The 15019-nt window shown below is 43.4% G+C and overlaps 1 protein-coding gene across 3 annotated transcripts in view; it reads right to left on the bottom strand.

Annotated features, from left to right (window-relative positions):
- EDAR (ectodysplasin A receptor) overlaps window positions 1-15019 on the bottom strand; it is an 81582-nt gene that overhangs the window by 15796 nt on the left and 50767 nt on the right. For 2 of the 3 annotated variants that reach the window (XM_083735618.1, XM_083735617.1), the window contains exons 2-5: window positions 6294-6362; window positions 5564-5686; window positions 3262-3443; window positions 1024-1109 (exon numbers count right to left, since the gene is read on the bottom strand). In XM_083735618.1, coding sequence (XP_083591744.1) covers window positions 1024-1109; window positions 3262-3443; window positions 5564-5686; window positions 6294-6344 — 442 coding nt within the window. In that variant the 5' untranslated portion in view covers window positions 6345-6362. Of the gene's footprint in view, window positions 1-1023; window positions 1110-3261; window positions 3444-5563; window positions 5687-6293; window positions 6363-6600; window positions 6714-15019 lie in introns of all 3 variants that reach the window. The other variant, XM_083735616.1, reaches the window with a different exon arrangement.

The following is a 15019-nucleotide window of genomic DNA, read 5'->3' as shown; positions in this document are numbered from 1 at the left end:
TGGGAAAGCGACAAACTGAAATATGTAGAATGGTTTGGATCCATTAAGGAAGTTCTTCTTCCTTAAGGACTGCCAGTGTGAATAGTGGTTAAAGTGCTGGATGAGGACCAGCATTCAAATCTTTGCTCAGCCGTCAGGCTCGCTGGGTGACCTTGGGCCAGTGACTGCCTCTCAACCTAGTCTACCTCACAGTGTTGTTGTTAGGATAAAACAGGGCATGGGAGAACCACGTTCACCATCTTGAGCTCCTTGGAGGAACAGTGGGATACAATAAATTGGAAAAGCTATATGGATTGCCGATATTAAGCCTTGGGAAGCCTGTTTTGTGAAGAAGAAGGAAGAAGGATGGACAATTCTGTGGATGTGGTCTTGCTTATACTGTACAAGGCTCATGGAAGTTGGTGTTTGAGGTTGTATCAAAAGTGGTGCTTAGTAAAGCACTAGGACTTCTGCTTGCACCTTGCGAATTTACTTCCCGCCATGCCTCCCTAAATCTGGAGCAGATTTTGGGAAGGTTTGCACCAGGAGAAGGGAGGGAAGAAGGTGGAAATCCTTGTGCTGATGGGAAACTGCTAGTTGAATACCACCCTTGGTTTTGTGCATCTGCTTGTCTTGCTATTGGCTTCTTCTGCACTGCAGCTATTGGTTTTTGTAGTAGCAAAATGAAAAACCACCAATGGAAAACTCTAGGTCAGTCTTTCCCCATGGGACCTCCCAGATGTTGCTGTACTCCAACTCCCGTCGGTCACAGCCAGCATGGCCAACGGTCAAGGTTTATAGGAGTTGTAGTCTGGAAATATCTGGAGGGAACCAGATTCAGGAAGGCGTCCCTAAGTTATTCTGAAAAGAGAACCATGATGGAGATTCACGTGCCCTCCTCCATTTTGTGCTGCTGAAGTGTGCTCCATTTTAAGACAGGCTCAGTTTGTCAACGCGCATATTGCTCAGGAAAACTTCAGGCAGTGTTTTGAGGTTTCTTAAGTCCGAATACAACTAAATAGAAATCAGAATGGCAATACTTACACTCTTTTGTGTTGGGAGGTGCCAGGGAGCAGGAGTAGCAAACCATCCCATAGATATTCCGTGGCCTGTTTTCTAGCATGTAGTAACTGCAATGAAAGGACAAGGCAATGAAAGGACAAGGCAGGAAAAAACACACACACCACACAGCAGAACTGGCTTAGTAGTCTTCAGATATTATTGAGAAGTAAATCACTTTCTTCGCAAGATGAAATCACTAACTTTAATTTTTTTGTGTTGCTCGTTTAATGGAATTATCCACTTTTTATCCTGCTTGACTAGAAACAGTCTCTCCTCCGCTGCCCTCATAAAGGCAATTAAATCAAGCATTCGAGTACATGACATGAGGTGGTATCACTGCCTAAATCAACAGACATTTGTCACTGCGTTTGCAATGCAGCTCAAGACATGTCTCTGAAATGAGACCCTCTGTGCAAGGATAATTCCCCCCCCCCCAAGAAGTGATGTTCCAGACAAGCACCAGCTACCTTGATTTTGCTGGCATGCTGAGTATTCAGCTCCAGGCTAATCCTCCTGGGCAGGGAGATGGGGACTGAGAGAGAGAGCAACTTATGCAAAACCTACTAATCAACATCAGGTTTAGAAGACAAGCAGGGCGAGAACGTGAAGCTCTTTGTCATGGCCTGTGTGCTTTCTGACATATAGGAATGTGCTTGCGTAAATCATGAGCAGAAACTTCTACAAGGCTCTAAAGACTCAGCTATACAGCTGCAAATAAAACGTTTTAATTGTGTTGTAAGTGCAATATACAGTGTGGCACTAGATGGCGGCGGCGAGCCTTATAGAAAATTCGATGCTTATTTTCAGAACGCATGTAGATTCCACCTTGATCAGAAGTTTCCCAAACTCTGGTCTCCAGCTGTTCTTTTGGACTACAACTCCCGTCATCCCTAGCTAGCAGGATCAGTGGATGGGGATGATGGGAATTGTAGTCCAAAAACAGTTGGAGACCCTAGTTTGGGGAACCCTGCTTTAGATGTGAGGAAGCACTAGACCCGAACCTCTTGTACATTTGCAAATGGCAATATAAATGCATCCAAATTGTAATTAGTAATTCTTTTGACTTTAAAAAAACCAGGAGCACATGTTTTTAATCTGCGTTTCGGGATGTGCTGAAGTTTAGTCATGTAGCCACATGCAGAAGACTCCCGGGTTCAATCCAGCTCCAGCAGGGATTTAAAAAAGACTCTTCCCTGAAAGCTTGGAGAACCACTGAAAATCTATATAGACAGTGCTGGGATAGATGAACCAATGGTCTGGCTTCGTAGAAGGCAGCTCCCAATGTTCCATGTGACCCTGTTGTCACTTTGAAAAGACAGCACATCTGAACATGGAGGCATCTGAAGGCATGGAGCTCCCAGCCTTCTACGAAGCCAGACCAGGTGAGAATGGACTCTGAGCACATTCAGCCAGATATGTGGTCAGGAATCCTATGCATCATATTAGGGGTGGAAAACCTGTGGCCCTCCAGATGTTGTTGGATTTCAACACTCAACACCCCTGACCATTGGTTATACTGGCTAACAACTCCCAGCACCCTTAAGAAACTATAGTCCCCACCCCACAATATATATATAACCAATATATATTTATATATAATAAAAAGTGACTTTAAAATCAATATGGCTTCGTTGAACCGAATACTTTATTAATAAAAAGTAGTGATTTGCTTTTACTGGGGAAAGAAAAATAAATTTAACTGATCTGGTGTGTTATTTAATGTCACTATAAAGATCTAGTGATGCAATCAACTTTTCCATATAAAATGATGAAGGGTCATATTCTGACCATGTTGATTTTTCATTTTATCAGAGCGATACTTCAGCCTCCTTTAGGGTAACTAAGAAACACTGGTTTCATTTTGTTTGTTTTTAAAATTCCAATAATTTGGTGGTGTAAAGTTCACAGTTACACTGACATCCTTATATGGGCAAGCTTCCCCCCCCCCTTCTAACATCAAAAAAAATATTCTTCCTCCTAGCTTTTATTACAAGGCACTTGTTTTATATTTCATTTGCTCTAATAGCACCCATTACTTTCCTTGATTTAAAACATGCTTTTTCAAGTGCTTGTATTCTTTACATAGAGTTAATTATTGTGCACTTAAATGGATGCAGAAAGTAGTGTGGCCAGCAGCAGGAATGCAACAAATATGCTTATGTTGCTCAGCATAACTGGAGTTTTTGTTAAGAGACCAAAGGCTCATAATTAAATCCTTACCCAGGGAGGCAAGGCCCACATTCTGCATCATTCTCTTGATCTCCGGGTGTCATAACTGTTGCCCGAAAGAATCCCTCGCAGTCCTTGTGCCTCCTACATATCTGGTACCCGCCTTTAGAAAACTTCTCCAACGGACAAGGAACGCAGCCGTAACCATCGTCTCTGGTGCCGTATCCACACGTCTGTGGGGGGGTTAACAGAGTCTCTGAATTGAAAAAGCCACTTTTTAAACCAACTTTCAAGAAAATAAAAGAGAACATTAACAGCCCAGTAACACACTGTTTCCTGCAGTGTCTGAGGCCAAAGTTGGTGGTCCTCTTGACTCCCTAATAGCACTGTATATTAACGGAGCAGGAAAGCCCAGAGACCTTTCTGCTCTGCTGTTCTCCAAACTCAGTTGTGAATAAAAGGATTTGAGACCAGTCTCAGCGAGATGTTCTTTGCAGCAGCACGTGAAGCTGCTTTGAGTAAGCTTTGACACATCGGTGGTGCCCGGTGCCCATTTGGTAGGTCAGAAGGCAGATAGGCCGAAGATGAGTGGAGCCAGAGCCAAGGGCGGGCAGGACCAACGACAAACATTGCCAACTCATTCTAGTTTAGCCCCTCTTTCTTGACAAGTTCGACAAAGGCAATGTTGAGAGTAAAGAGGAGGAGGCTGACAACCAGGGTCATCTCTTGGGCTGATTAGAAGAAAGAAAGCAGGCATGTGGGGCTGACTGGGTAGACTGAGGGTGATGGGGCAGAGCATGGGCAAGCAACTGGAAGACCAGTCTCAATGTTTTCCCAGCCATCCCCAAGCCTAGCACCTGATTCTCTTGCGATGACCCCCCTCCCAGTCCCTTCCATGGAGTCTTTATAGGTGTCCCATCACAGTCTGAAGCCAGGTTGTTTGGTGGGGATCTAGGTCTTTCTCTGACATAGTGCCAGGCAGTGTAACTCCCTCCCTGGGGAAGCGACTCTATTCTTGCTTCTCCCCACTGCCACCCATGATTTAACAACAGCAGAGCTGATTGCTTTTAACCATGATGTTCTAGATCTCATTGGTTTTCTTTTATTTTCTAAATAACGTTGTTCAGTTTTGCAACGTTTGCATGCAGGTTGTTTTTTTGTTTTTGTTTTTGTAGATTTGCAAAACGAACAACAATTAAATTTAAAAATACGTTTACAGTGGTACCTCAGGTTAAGTACTTAATTCATTCCAGAGGTCCATTCTTAACCTGAAACTGTTCTTAACCTGAAGCACCACTTTAGCTAATGGGGCCTCCTGCTGCTGCCATGCCGCCAGAGCATGATTCTGTTCTCATCCTGAAGCAAAATTCTTAACCTGAGGTAATATTTCTGGGTTAGCAGAGTCTGTAACCTGAAGTGTATGTAACCTGAAGTTTATGTAACCCGAGGTACCACTGTATTGCTTCTTGGTGTTTTCTCTAAAACAAAGCCATTTTATTTTCTTGTTTGAAATTTGTAGTTTAGCTGTTGTGAGCTGCCTTTTGGGGGTGGGTCTTTTCCTTTTCCTTTCCTTTTCCCCATAGGTGTCATAGAAATGAACATGGCACAACACCCCAGCAACTTTCACTCAAGGGTGCCTTAAGCCTTCTCTTTCTCCGTGTTGCACTAGCCACAGAGAGTCTCTGTCAAAGTCCTTGGGGGCTATGGCTCTCTCTACTGCTTCCTCTCATCAGGAGCCAAGACCCTGATCAAAGGAGGTGGGGAGGATGAGATACATAAAGCACAGGACCTCTGTGGCTGGTTACACAACAGGGAGGGCCTTAAAGAGCCCCTCAGCTGGGGCAGGAGAGGGCAGAGCCAATGTTGTGTAGCCCTTCTCCGTTCGAAATATGGTCCCCATTAAAAAGCAAATGTCGACGAGGACAACAGAACACAGGCCAAATAAAATTTCTTGATTCAGTGTAATTATCTGAAAGTGCCTTGGAGAGAGATTGTTTCTGCCCTGCTGGCCTGTGCCAGACTGCTTTAACATTCCTCCTGGAAGCATGGTGGCTGTTTCCTTCGCAACAGCCATGTGCTTACCATTTTCCTGACAGCGGGGGGAATTTAGAATAATGAGCATGGAGCATGAGAAATAACAGCACTTGCAGGACTGTGTGGTGTCTTGGACTTATATTCAGCAGTACCGATCTTCTTTCGGTAGTATTGAAAAGGGAGGAAGGCTGAGCAGTTATTAAATACAACAACACTGGACTTCCAGAAGTGTGTAAGGACCACTGTGGATAATGCAGTGCGGTGCAGATGTTCCTACAGCCACCTCTAGCATACGATTGCAAGTATGTGAAGAACTCACCATATAAGGTTCTTCTCCTGGCTCACATTGCGGACAATCGTGGCACATTCCGGTAGTCTGGTTGTAGTACTCATTTTCGCCACAGTTGGAATATTCGGCATTAGCAGAATAAACAAGTGACGCCTGTCACCAAAGGATGAATACTGGTTAATTCCATTGCCCAGTTTCCCAGTTGTCAATGCATCACATTTGCCTAAAAACAATACTATCAGAGGGTGAACCACTCTGACTTTTAATCTCTCTGTTATTGCCATGTCTTGTCACTCTCTAGCGATGGACAACTCTGTCCGTTTTGGTTTCTCGTTTTCCAGTCTTCATTTCTCCAATTTCCACATCACTTTGCATTTTTAAAAAAACAACAAACAACAAACAACACACTGCATAAAATTGTGCATTTTTGTGTGCTTTTTGCTTAATGATCTTCATCTCGGTATGCAATTTTGGCTAATAGTTGCATGTTTGCAGTTTTTCCTAATATGAGGTATTCTTGTTGCTGATATCCTTGAGATGCAACAGTTTTAAGAAAGTGGTTGGATTTCATATTATATTTCAAAATATTTTCTTGGGCAGAAATCCTGATAATGTCTACAAGGACTTCATCTGAAGCAACTGTGCAGATATTAAATAATGTTTGCTCAGGTTAACAAAAGTAAAATTATGCTTATTGTTAATTTTCTAGGGTTTATAACTGTAGCGACTTTTCTGAAACATATGTCCTTGAAATACCTACCATGATAAAAGGAAACATTTGACTCCATTTACATTCTCCCATGTGCAGCATATTATCCTGATAAATTACCTGAAAAAGAGAAATCAGTTGTTAATTGCAAGAAAAACATTTAATGGTGCAATCCCTATTCATGTTTAGTCTGAAGTAAGTTCCACCCTCCAGTAGCTGTAGTTAGGACTGTAGCTTCAACTTTAGAAGTAAGTTCTACTGATTTCAATATAACTGAGTCCCAAGTACGTTGACATAATGCTGCAATCCTAAACACAGTTACCTGGGAATAAGTCCCACTGAACTCAGTAGGACTTACTTCTGAGTAGGTCCTTCTTATTCGGCCCTGATAAACTCTGTTCCTCCTTTGTTCTAAAAGTGGGTTGTTCATCTAGTTTAGTTCAGTAGAGTTCTTAACCAATCACTGATTACCTGATGAGCGAGAAGAAAAAGTGAAGGGGAATCAACAAAATGTTGGTGTTTATACCAGCTAGACATGCATCAGATCAGATGGAGAAATGCTCTTCATAAAACTTATTTTGAAAGTCTCTCATTTTGTGGGTGGGAGTATGCATGTGGAAGAATTTAGTGCATTAAATTTGGTTTAAAAGAATGGTTTCTGGAGGCATGAATTAATCAAGCCTATATCAATTTGTAAAAATGTTGTTTGCAAGGAGAAGGAAATGGATGAAGTGATACTGCTGCTAATTAATTCTGTCTGTGCATATGAATCATTATCAGTACAGAGGATGGTTGCCTAATTTTCTGTGGCTCTCTACTAGCAAATATATATTAATTAAATGGTTTCTAAGGCTGTGTCAAGCTGAACAACACTATTTAATAGGCGAGCAAGCCCAGCATTACTGATGAAATGATCCTGTAAGTAGTGCATTCCTGTTCCCTGGAAATGATTTCACTACTGTTATCATTTTTTCATTCCCTTCCCCCCTTTTTATTGCAAATTAGTGCTATGTCAGCATAAACTAAAAATTAGATGAGACCAGTAATTAAAGTCATCCTCCATTCCTATGGGAAACAGGATCTAACTCATTACAGGGTTCATTGAACCCAAGGCTATGCTGAACAGGAAGCAATAAGAGGCAGAGGAAGCTGCTCTTTCTAGAGAAGGAAGCTTCTAATTAAAGGCACAGTAGCCTTGAACAGTCTCAGTAGTTACTTGGTTGCCCTTGCTGACTGTCCACAGCATTTTAATTGTTTTTAAAGGGGGAGGGGAACCACTTCAGATCAGATCTGAAAAACGACAGGAGACAGAAAACAACACGCTGGCAACAATGTAGTCTGGGTTCTCCAATAAAAAGTGAGCATAAAATTATGTTAAAATATTGTTAATTGCTCACTATTGTAGAAGAATGCACAGCCTGATATTTCATTCTGCCTCCCGCCCTGCTTCCCTGCCCCTTTTCTACTAGAAATAAAGATGGCTTTCTGAGGTCTTGCCCAAGATCCCCTGTTCCCAGTGTATAAAGTTTTGATTTCCAGAAAGACAATATGTTCATCTCGAAAAGCCAGGTTTTGGAATCATGCTCAGCTTATACAGCGCTGTCTGCCCCAAGTCTGATCCGAAGAGCATGGGGATTGGTTCCAGGAAAATGAGTGCAGCCTTAGCATCTTAATATTAGGTTCCCATGTCTAGTTGGTGGCCTTATTCTTATATGTTCCTTCTTGTCCTTTTCAAGCCTGTTTTGGTTTTTTTGGAGGGGGCTTTGTTGTTACATATGTAAAACATTCTGGGAAATCCTTAAGTCTCCCATAATCTAAAAAGTTGGCATCTAAGAATCTCACCTAAGGCACAACAGAAAATTGATAAGGTTCATTAATCTTTTCTCTCTCTCTCTCTCTCTTGAATGTTTTGGGAGAGGAAAGAGTTAAAAATCCTGCTCTGAAGTAGGATAGTGGGGAGGTGGGGGGAGCACAGTATTAATGCTGCTTCTGCTGCTACAACATGGTATATGCTGCAGGGATTGAACAAATTAAATATCTCTGAAGTTTTGAGGTGTGGCTGCGGCGGTGTGGTCTTCGCAGAAAACATTAACTACCTTTCTAGAAATTCGTTTCAAAAGCCCATGTCAAATTAAGAGCTTTCCCTAAATCTCAAGGCAACTCTGACTGCATATGTCCTTAAAAAATCTCTTTTTTTAATCACATAACCGTATCTTACATTTAAATTCAACATAGTTGAAGCAAAAAAAATTCCTTCCAGTAGCACCTTAAAGACCAACTAAGTTAGTTCTTGGTATGAGCTTTCGTGTGCATGCACACTTGGTATGAGCACAGTTCTTGGTATGAGCTTTCGTGTGCATGCACACTTCTTCAGATACACAGTGTGTATCTGAAGAAGTGTGCATGCACACGAAAGCTCATACCAAGAACTAACTTAGTTGGTCTTTAAGGTGCTACTGGAAGGAATTTTTTTTGTTTTGACTATGGCAGACCAACACGGCTACCTATCTATAGTTGAAGCAGTGATTATAACTCTTAACCAGCAAGCAGTGAACTCGCTTTGAATATTCCTTCCAGCAAGTAGACTAGCTGAGACAAGTTACTGTATGGGGATGGGGATTGGGAAGGGATCTCTCCCTCCCTCCCTCCCTCTCTCTCTCTCTCTCTCTCTCTCTCTCTCTCTCATTCTCTCATTGCTTTAGAACACAATCCAAGCAACGTGGGGCACTTTTTAAAAGTCCTATTGATTTCCACAGGAGAGAGTGAACCGTGTGCTGAACTTTCTCATTAAATCGATGCGGTTTTAGCTGTGCAACATTGGGTTGCGCAGCAAAAACCCCCAACAAACCTACCTAGATGCAGCCATTAGAGAAAACAATAATTACTATTTTCTTCTCTTTCTTCCCCATACACACATTTCAAGGAGAGAACCATATATCTATCATTGTGGAAGGAAAAAGGCCCCCTGCCTTAGGTGAACAGTTAGTGTGTTTAGATTGGCCAAACATTCCAGCTACCTGTGCATCATTGCATTGGATGCAATCCAAGAGCACACTCCTCCCTGTGCTGTATTTATCTGTTCCCTAACTCTGGCACAGGTGTGGAGAGCTGGCACATAAATAATGTTATGGTTGTTTCTGCAACTGTCACTGTAGACCTGTTGGCCCTGTTCCAGCAGAAAGTAGCCACGCTTGTCTGACTGAAAAGCGAGCAAGTTAGCGATGGGTAACCTAAATTCTATGGGGACATCAGCATGTCCACTGTGCTCTGGGTGGGAGCGGCTGTGTCCACTGTGTCTTGGCTTTAATAAAAAGTTTGTTGAGCCTGAAATAGCCTTCCCTCTGGAGCAGCGTTCGAAACTCCCATTGTTCTAGGCACGTTTTGCGACAGGGAATTTCATTAATGTTTCTGAGCTCTGGGAGCAGTGCCTAAGATTTCAGATTAAAATTGCCATTGGTGGAACGAAAGGAGGGCCTTTTTCTGCCTTCTCACTTCCAGCCACTCTCTGAGACTGGAAGAAGAGACCCTCATAAGAATATTAGGGAGGTGGGCAGGGGAAGTATGGCTTTGTTTTTTGCAGTCTTCATATGAGGACTAGACCATCTGAAAAATTAATATAAGACTTTAGCTGCAGTTCATTCATTTTCAGCTTTGTATTCTTGTTATAAAAAGGGCGCCTAGGCATTCTGTTGTGGCACCCATAACCTAAGTTTAAGGTGCCCTCCTAGCTTTCATATTTCAGTTTCTAATACTGCTCCGGAGTCACAGGATATCAGGGTCAGCCCTACCATTGGGCAGAATGAAGCAGCTGCCTCAGGTGAGAGAATCTGTGGAACGGCAGCAACTAAGCACCCACCTACATGTGCCTCTGGCTATTCCCATTCTCTGGAGCTGAGGCGGCAACATTTGCTTAGCTGCCTATCTTGCTTGTCATCATCTTCCAATGTGTACCGCAGGAAAGTTGGGAAAGGCATAGTCAGCAGGCTGAGTGGCAGCTAGCTCAGATCCTGCTTTCCTGCAGGCATTTCTTGCATGTGTTGTTCAGCTCATTAGCTACAAACTCCGCCATCTTCTTGAGCAAGCAGGCACAAGGTGGAGTGGCAAGGAGCTAGAGGACATGAGACCTGCTCACTAGGCTAGCTTGGTGCCCATCAGATATGGTGGGTGATTGTGTCCCATTCCCTGATGACAAATCTAACATGGGTCAACAGTTTGATGCAGCAGCAAAAACGCTGATGCTCTTCTAGGCTGCATCAATAGAAGCATTTGTCCCGATCAAGGAAAGCCATAGTCCTGCTCCATTCTGCGTTAATCAGACCCAGAGTACTGTGTCCAGTTCCGGGTGCCATAATTTAGATATTGGCCAGCTGGAGCATGTGTGGAGGAGGGCAACCAGGATGATCAAGGGTTTGGCCACAAAGCCTTATGGGGAATGGTTGAGGGAGTTGGGTATGTTTAGTCTGGATAAGAGACAGAGAGGAGAGATGATAGCCATCTTCAAAGATCTAAAGGGCTGTCACATGGAAGATGGAGCAAGCTTGTTTTCTCCTGCCCCAGAGACTAGGACTCAAACCAATGGCTTCAAGTTACAAGAAAGGATATCCCAACTAAACATCAGGAAGAACTTTCTGATGGTAAGAGTTGTTAGACAATGGAGCAGACTCCCTCAGAAGGAGGTGGACTCTCCTTCCTTGGTAGTCTTTAAGCAGAAGTTGGATGGCCGTCTGTCATGTATGATCTAGCTGAGATTTTTGCATTCTGGGGGTCAGACTAAATCCTTGGGGTCCCTTCCACCTCAACAATTCTATGATTCTCATCACTTTTCTGATCCTCCTGTGGCAGGTGTTGCTGACCTACCGTCCCCAACTATGGCCATGCAGGCTTGGGTTGGTGCTGGTTGGAGGCGCATAAATTTGCCACACGTCTCATGTGCTGTCAGCAAGAGGCAAACCGTTCCCTCTGGTTTTCATTAATGTATCATTTACAGAGTGTTTTTCTTGGCCTAAGGTGTTAGTTTTACTCTTTATTTACTCTCACAGAACCTCTGTTATTTCCATTTTTCATTTGTAGGAACTGAGGCTGTTTAGGTACGTTAAGGTACATGAGGTCCACATGAGAACGGCTTGGGTTTGGCACAGACTTCTGGTTAGGGAAGTGATACGGAGATTAATTAAAACAACAACAAACTCCCTTTATCAAACAGCCTGCATATTAGAGGAGGATCACCCAGAACCCCATTACAGAACAATTTCTGCCCCTTTACCCAAGGTCATTCTCTGCTTTCCATCTTTCCATTCCATCCATCTCACTCCTCCTGACAGCTGCTTTAGGAAACTCAACCAGCTTTAGATTCCCCCTTAATCTAGGAATGGGGAACCCACGACTCCTCAGATGTTGTTGGACTTTAACTTCTATTAGCCCTAGCCAGCATGGCAAATAGCCTGGGGTGATGTGATGTAGTCTAACAACACAGGGAGGGACACAGGGTTTCTTCATCCCTACTTGACTGGTCTCACCTTTGACAACAACACTTTTTCCTAGGAGTGCTATGCACTGGGAAACCCTGTACAGAGTATCTTTCCTCGTTACAGGAACAGGTTAATTGCTCTGCCGCCCCCAGATTTCTTCTATTCCTCCCTTGGTAAGTTTGTTCTAAGGTAGTAGCTAGTTTATTATGCTATCAGGTGAACTGACCAAAGGTGTTTATGGACAAAACTTGATGTGCCAAAACATGTCACGGAAAGAAGGAGGAAAAACAGTATCATGAGGTAAATTCTCCACTAGGGAGCAGATGACGGCCAAAAATTTCTAAGCTGAGTGATCATCAGATTCCAGACACACAAGGTATACTCATCATATGTATGGATCATGATTCCGGTGTCTATAACAGAAACATAGTTGTTGTTTTTTTGTTAAAAATATAGACATCACATTTCTCTCCCCCCCCCCACCCCCAGTTTTGGCAAAAAGATTTTGAATTAAAACAGCCTTAAGATGCTTGCCAAGATTCTCACAATTCTGTGTTGTTTTATCACAAGGTAAGCATCAAAAAGGGATTGTAATGTACATGTGTAGTGTAAAAAAAATGGAGCCAGCAAAACACAGGGGGCCAATTTCCCTTATTTCATTCTTTGTGTTAAAACATTCGGCATTTTTCCTGCCTCAAATGAGCTGTCAGTCTAATCCAGTATCCTGTTTTCAATGCAAGTCAGGTGATTCTGAAGAAGACCTTCATCCGAAGCAGATGTGGTAAAGTAACCATAAAACGAGAAGAAGTGTTTATCAGTGCAGAAGAGGCTTTTCAAAATTAACCTTTTCCTCCCCCCCCCAAACAAATGCCTGTATTTTTCATGTGTGGTGACGATGGGATTGTTTCTCCTATGTCAATGTGGAATTTGAGGACTTTTACCTTCATCATTTAATTTCTTTGGGTGTCCTAATCTCTTCTCTGTTCTAATTTGGAGTTGAAAGTCACACCCACAACATAAGTTTAAAGAACATTTACAGCAAATAGCTCCCTCCAAAGAATCCTGAAAACTGTAGCTTAGAATAATAATAATAATTTATTATTTATTCCCCGCCCATCTGGCCAGGTTTCCCAGCCACTCTGGGTGGATCCCAACAGAATCAATGATAATAATAATAAATAATAAAACATCAGACATAAAAAACTTCCCTAAACATTGGCTAAACCAGGTGAGGGTAGTTGATGGGTCACAAGCCCTCAGTGAGTTAGAGACTTCCCTGCATGTGAAGACAGGCTCTGACAGATTGAGTGGACGAGACCAATAGTGGGTTCAACAGTCAAGAAGGCAGTTTCTGCCCATTCTGTAGAAGGAAGTGAGGGGCAGATGAGGCTTGTCAGCCCATCTAGGAGAAGGAAAACTCAGAAGCTAAATCTCCGCTGCCTTGTGGGATAGCTTCAGGAGAAGAAAAGGCTAAGGAGTAAACTCTACACAAATCCGGAGCAGAGTCCCTAAGATGGTTGGATGGCGCCTTCTACGCCTCCTTCCAGCAACTCCTGCAGCCAAGCTGGTGCCAAACGTCTTGCTCTGCTTTCTTTTGGACCACATCCGCGAAGTCGAGAGGGGAGGGTCTTGACATGTGGGCAGCCCAGGACCTCCATACACACTGCCCAGGCTTTTGCCCCAAAGAGGTCACTTTGGTGCCGCTACAGCAGACTTCACCCATGGAGGCACACTCCATTGTTGCTCAAGACAGACGGATGTCAACAACAACTAGGGACCTTACACACTCAAAGCAGGAACCTTACCATTGAGCTACAACTCTTCCTCCTACTGAAGAACACATTGAACATAATACATTCTTCGCTAGTCAAGGCTGTCATTTTGAGACATTTGCTTATCTAAAACCATCTCTAAATCCCTCAATATTTAAAGTTTAAAAACAATATTATAAAATTTAGTTCTTTCCTTCTCTCGTCCTCAGTTTCCTATAGCGCCCTCCCTTATTCCTTGTCCTTCTCGTTCTCTTTTCATCCTCCACCAGGAAGTTCATTTTAAATGTGCCCTTTCTGCAAAATTATCACCAGATACGTATCCATACATTGTGATTGCACTCATGGCTCCTTTCCCACATAACAACATTTTGCTTTCCCCCCAGTATGTTCTGGTTCCTTATTTTCCATTCAGATCAAAAGTGCGATATGAACAAAAGGGCTCATTCAGCTGTTCTGAGGCTGCACTGGCAGATTTTCGGAAAACATGAGCTAGTTGCAAATCAGGGGCGCACTGCGGAGGGGCCACTTGACCTGAACTCTCTGCATAGCATACATTGGATGCCTGCCTTCTACCCCAGTGTTAAGGTAAAGGGACCTTTACCATTAGGTCCAGTCATGACCGACTCTGGGGTTGCGCGCTCAACTCGCTCTATAGGCCGAGGGAGCCGGCGTTTGTCCGCAGACAGCTTCCGGGTCATGTGGCCATCATGACTAAGCCGCTTCTGGCAAACCAGAACAGCACACGGAAATGCCACTTACCTTCCCGCCAGAGTGGTACCTATTTATCTACTTGCACTTTGACATGCTTTCGAACTGCTAGGTTGGCAGGAGCAAGGACCGAGCAACGGGAGATCACCCCGTCGCGGGGATTTGAACCGCCGACCTTCTGATCGGCAAGTCCTAGGCTCTGTAGTTTAACCCAGTGTTAGACCACAGCTTTTGGCTTCTAACTGGCATATAATCCTACTGTACCTAGAATATTTTTTAATCGTGGCTAGAATTGGGGGTTATTTGCTGATCTCTATTTTTTTGTTCCGCTGGCCTTTGTTGTATTTTATTATTTCTGCTCTTAGCAATCTTGAAGTGCATGAGGAAAGGTGGAATGAAGCGAATCAGCCTAAGCCTGCTGCACTGGAAATTGGTGCAATTATGGCATATGCATTTAAATTGTCAGGAAGCAGCAGCGGTCCTGGGTGGTCCTGCATCGCATTATGATTCCTCTTTTAAATTTCACACAGGGTGGTTTATCTTGTTGTAATGCCAATTGCTGACGCGTCTCATGAAAGGAACTTCCCCCCCCCCCCACGCTGCTTCTGGGATGTGTTTCGTATTGAAGCCGTACCCAGAGACCTTGATGAAGGGTGGGTGGTAATGCCATACAGACCTAGAAGGCTATGCAAAGTACTACAAAGGACACAACATCTGAAACATTCAACAATACAGAATGGGAGGGGGGGAAGAATGTGTGAATAGTAGAGCTAGTATCTGTCTGGAAATTCCCCTTCCCTCTCAAAGCTTGATAGGGGGTTGGCTGAGG

The sequence above is a fragment of the Podarcis gaigeae genome (genome assembly GCF_964106915.1).
Source record: "Podarcis gaigeae genome assembly, chromosome: 4".
In the NCBI taxonomy this organism is placed as follows: domain Eukaryota; kingdom Metazoa; phylum Chordata; class Lepidosauria; order Squamata; family Lacertidae; genus Podarcis; species Podarcis gaigeae.
This window is presented reverse-complemented; position numbering and strand designations above follow the sequence as displayed.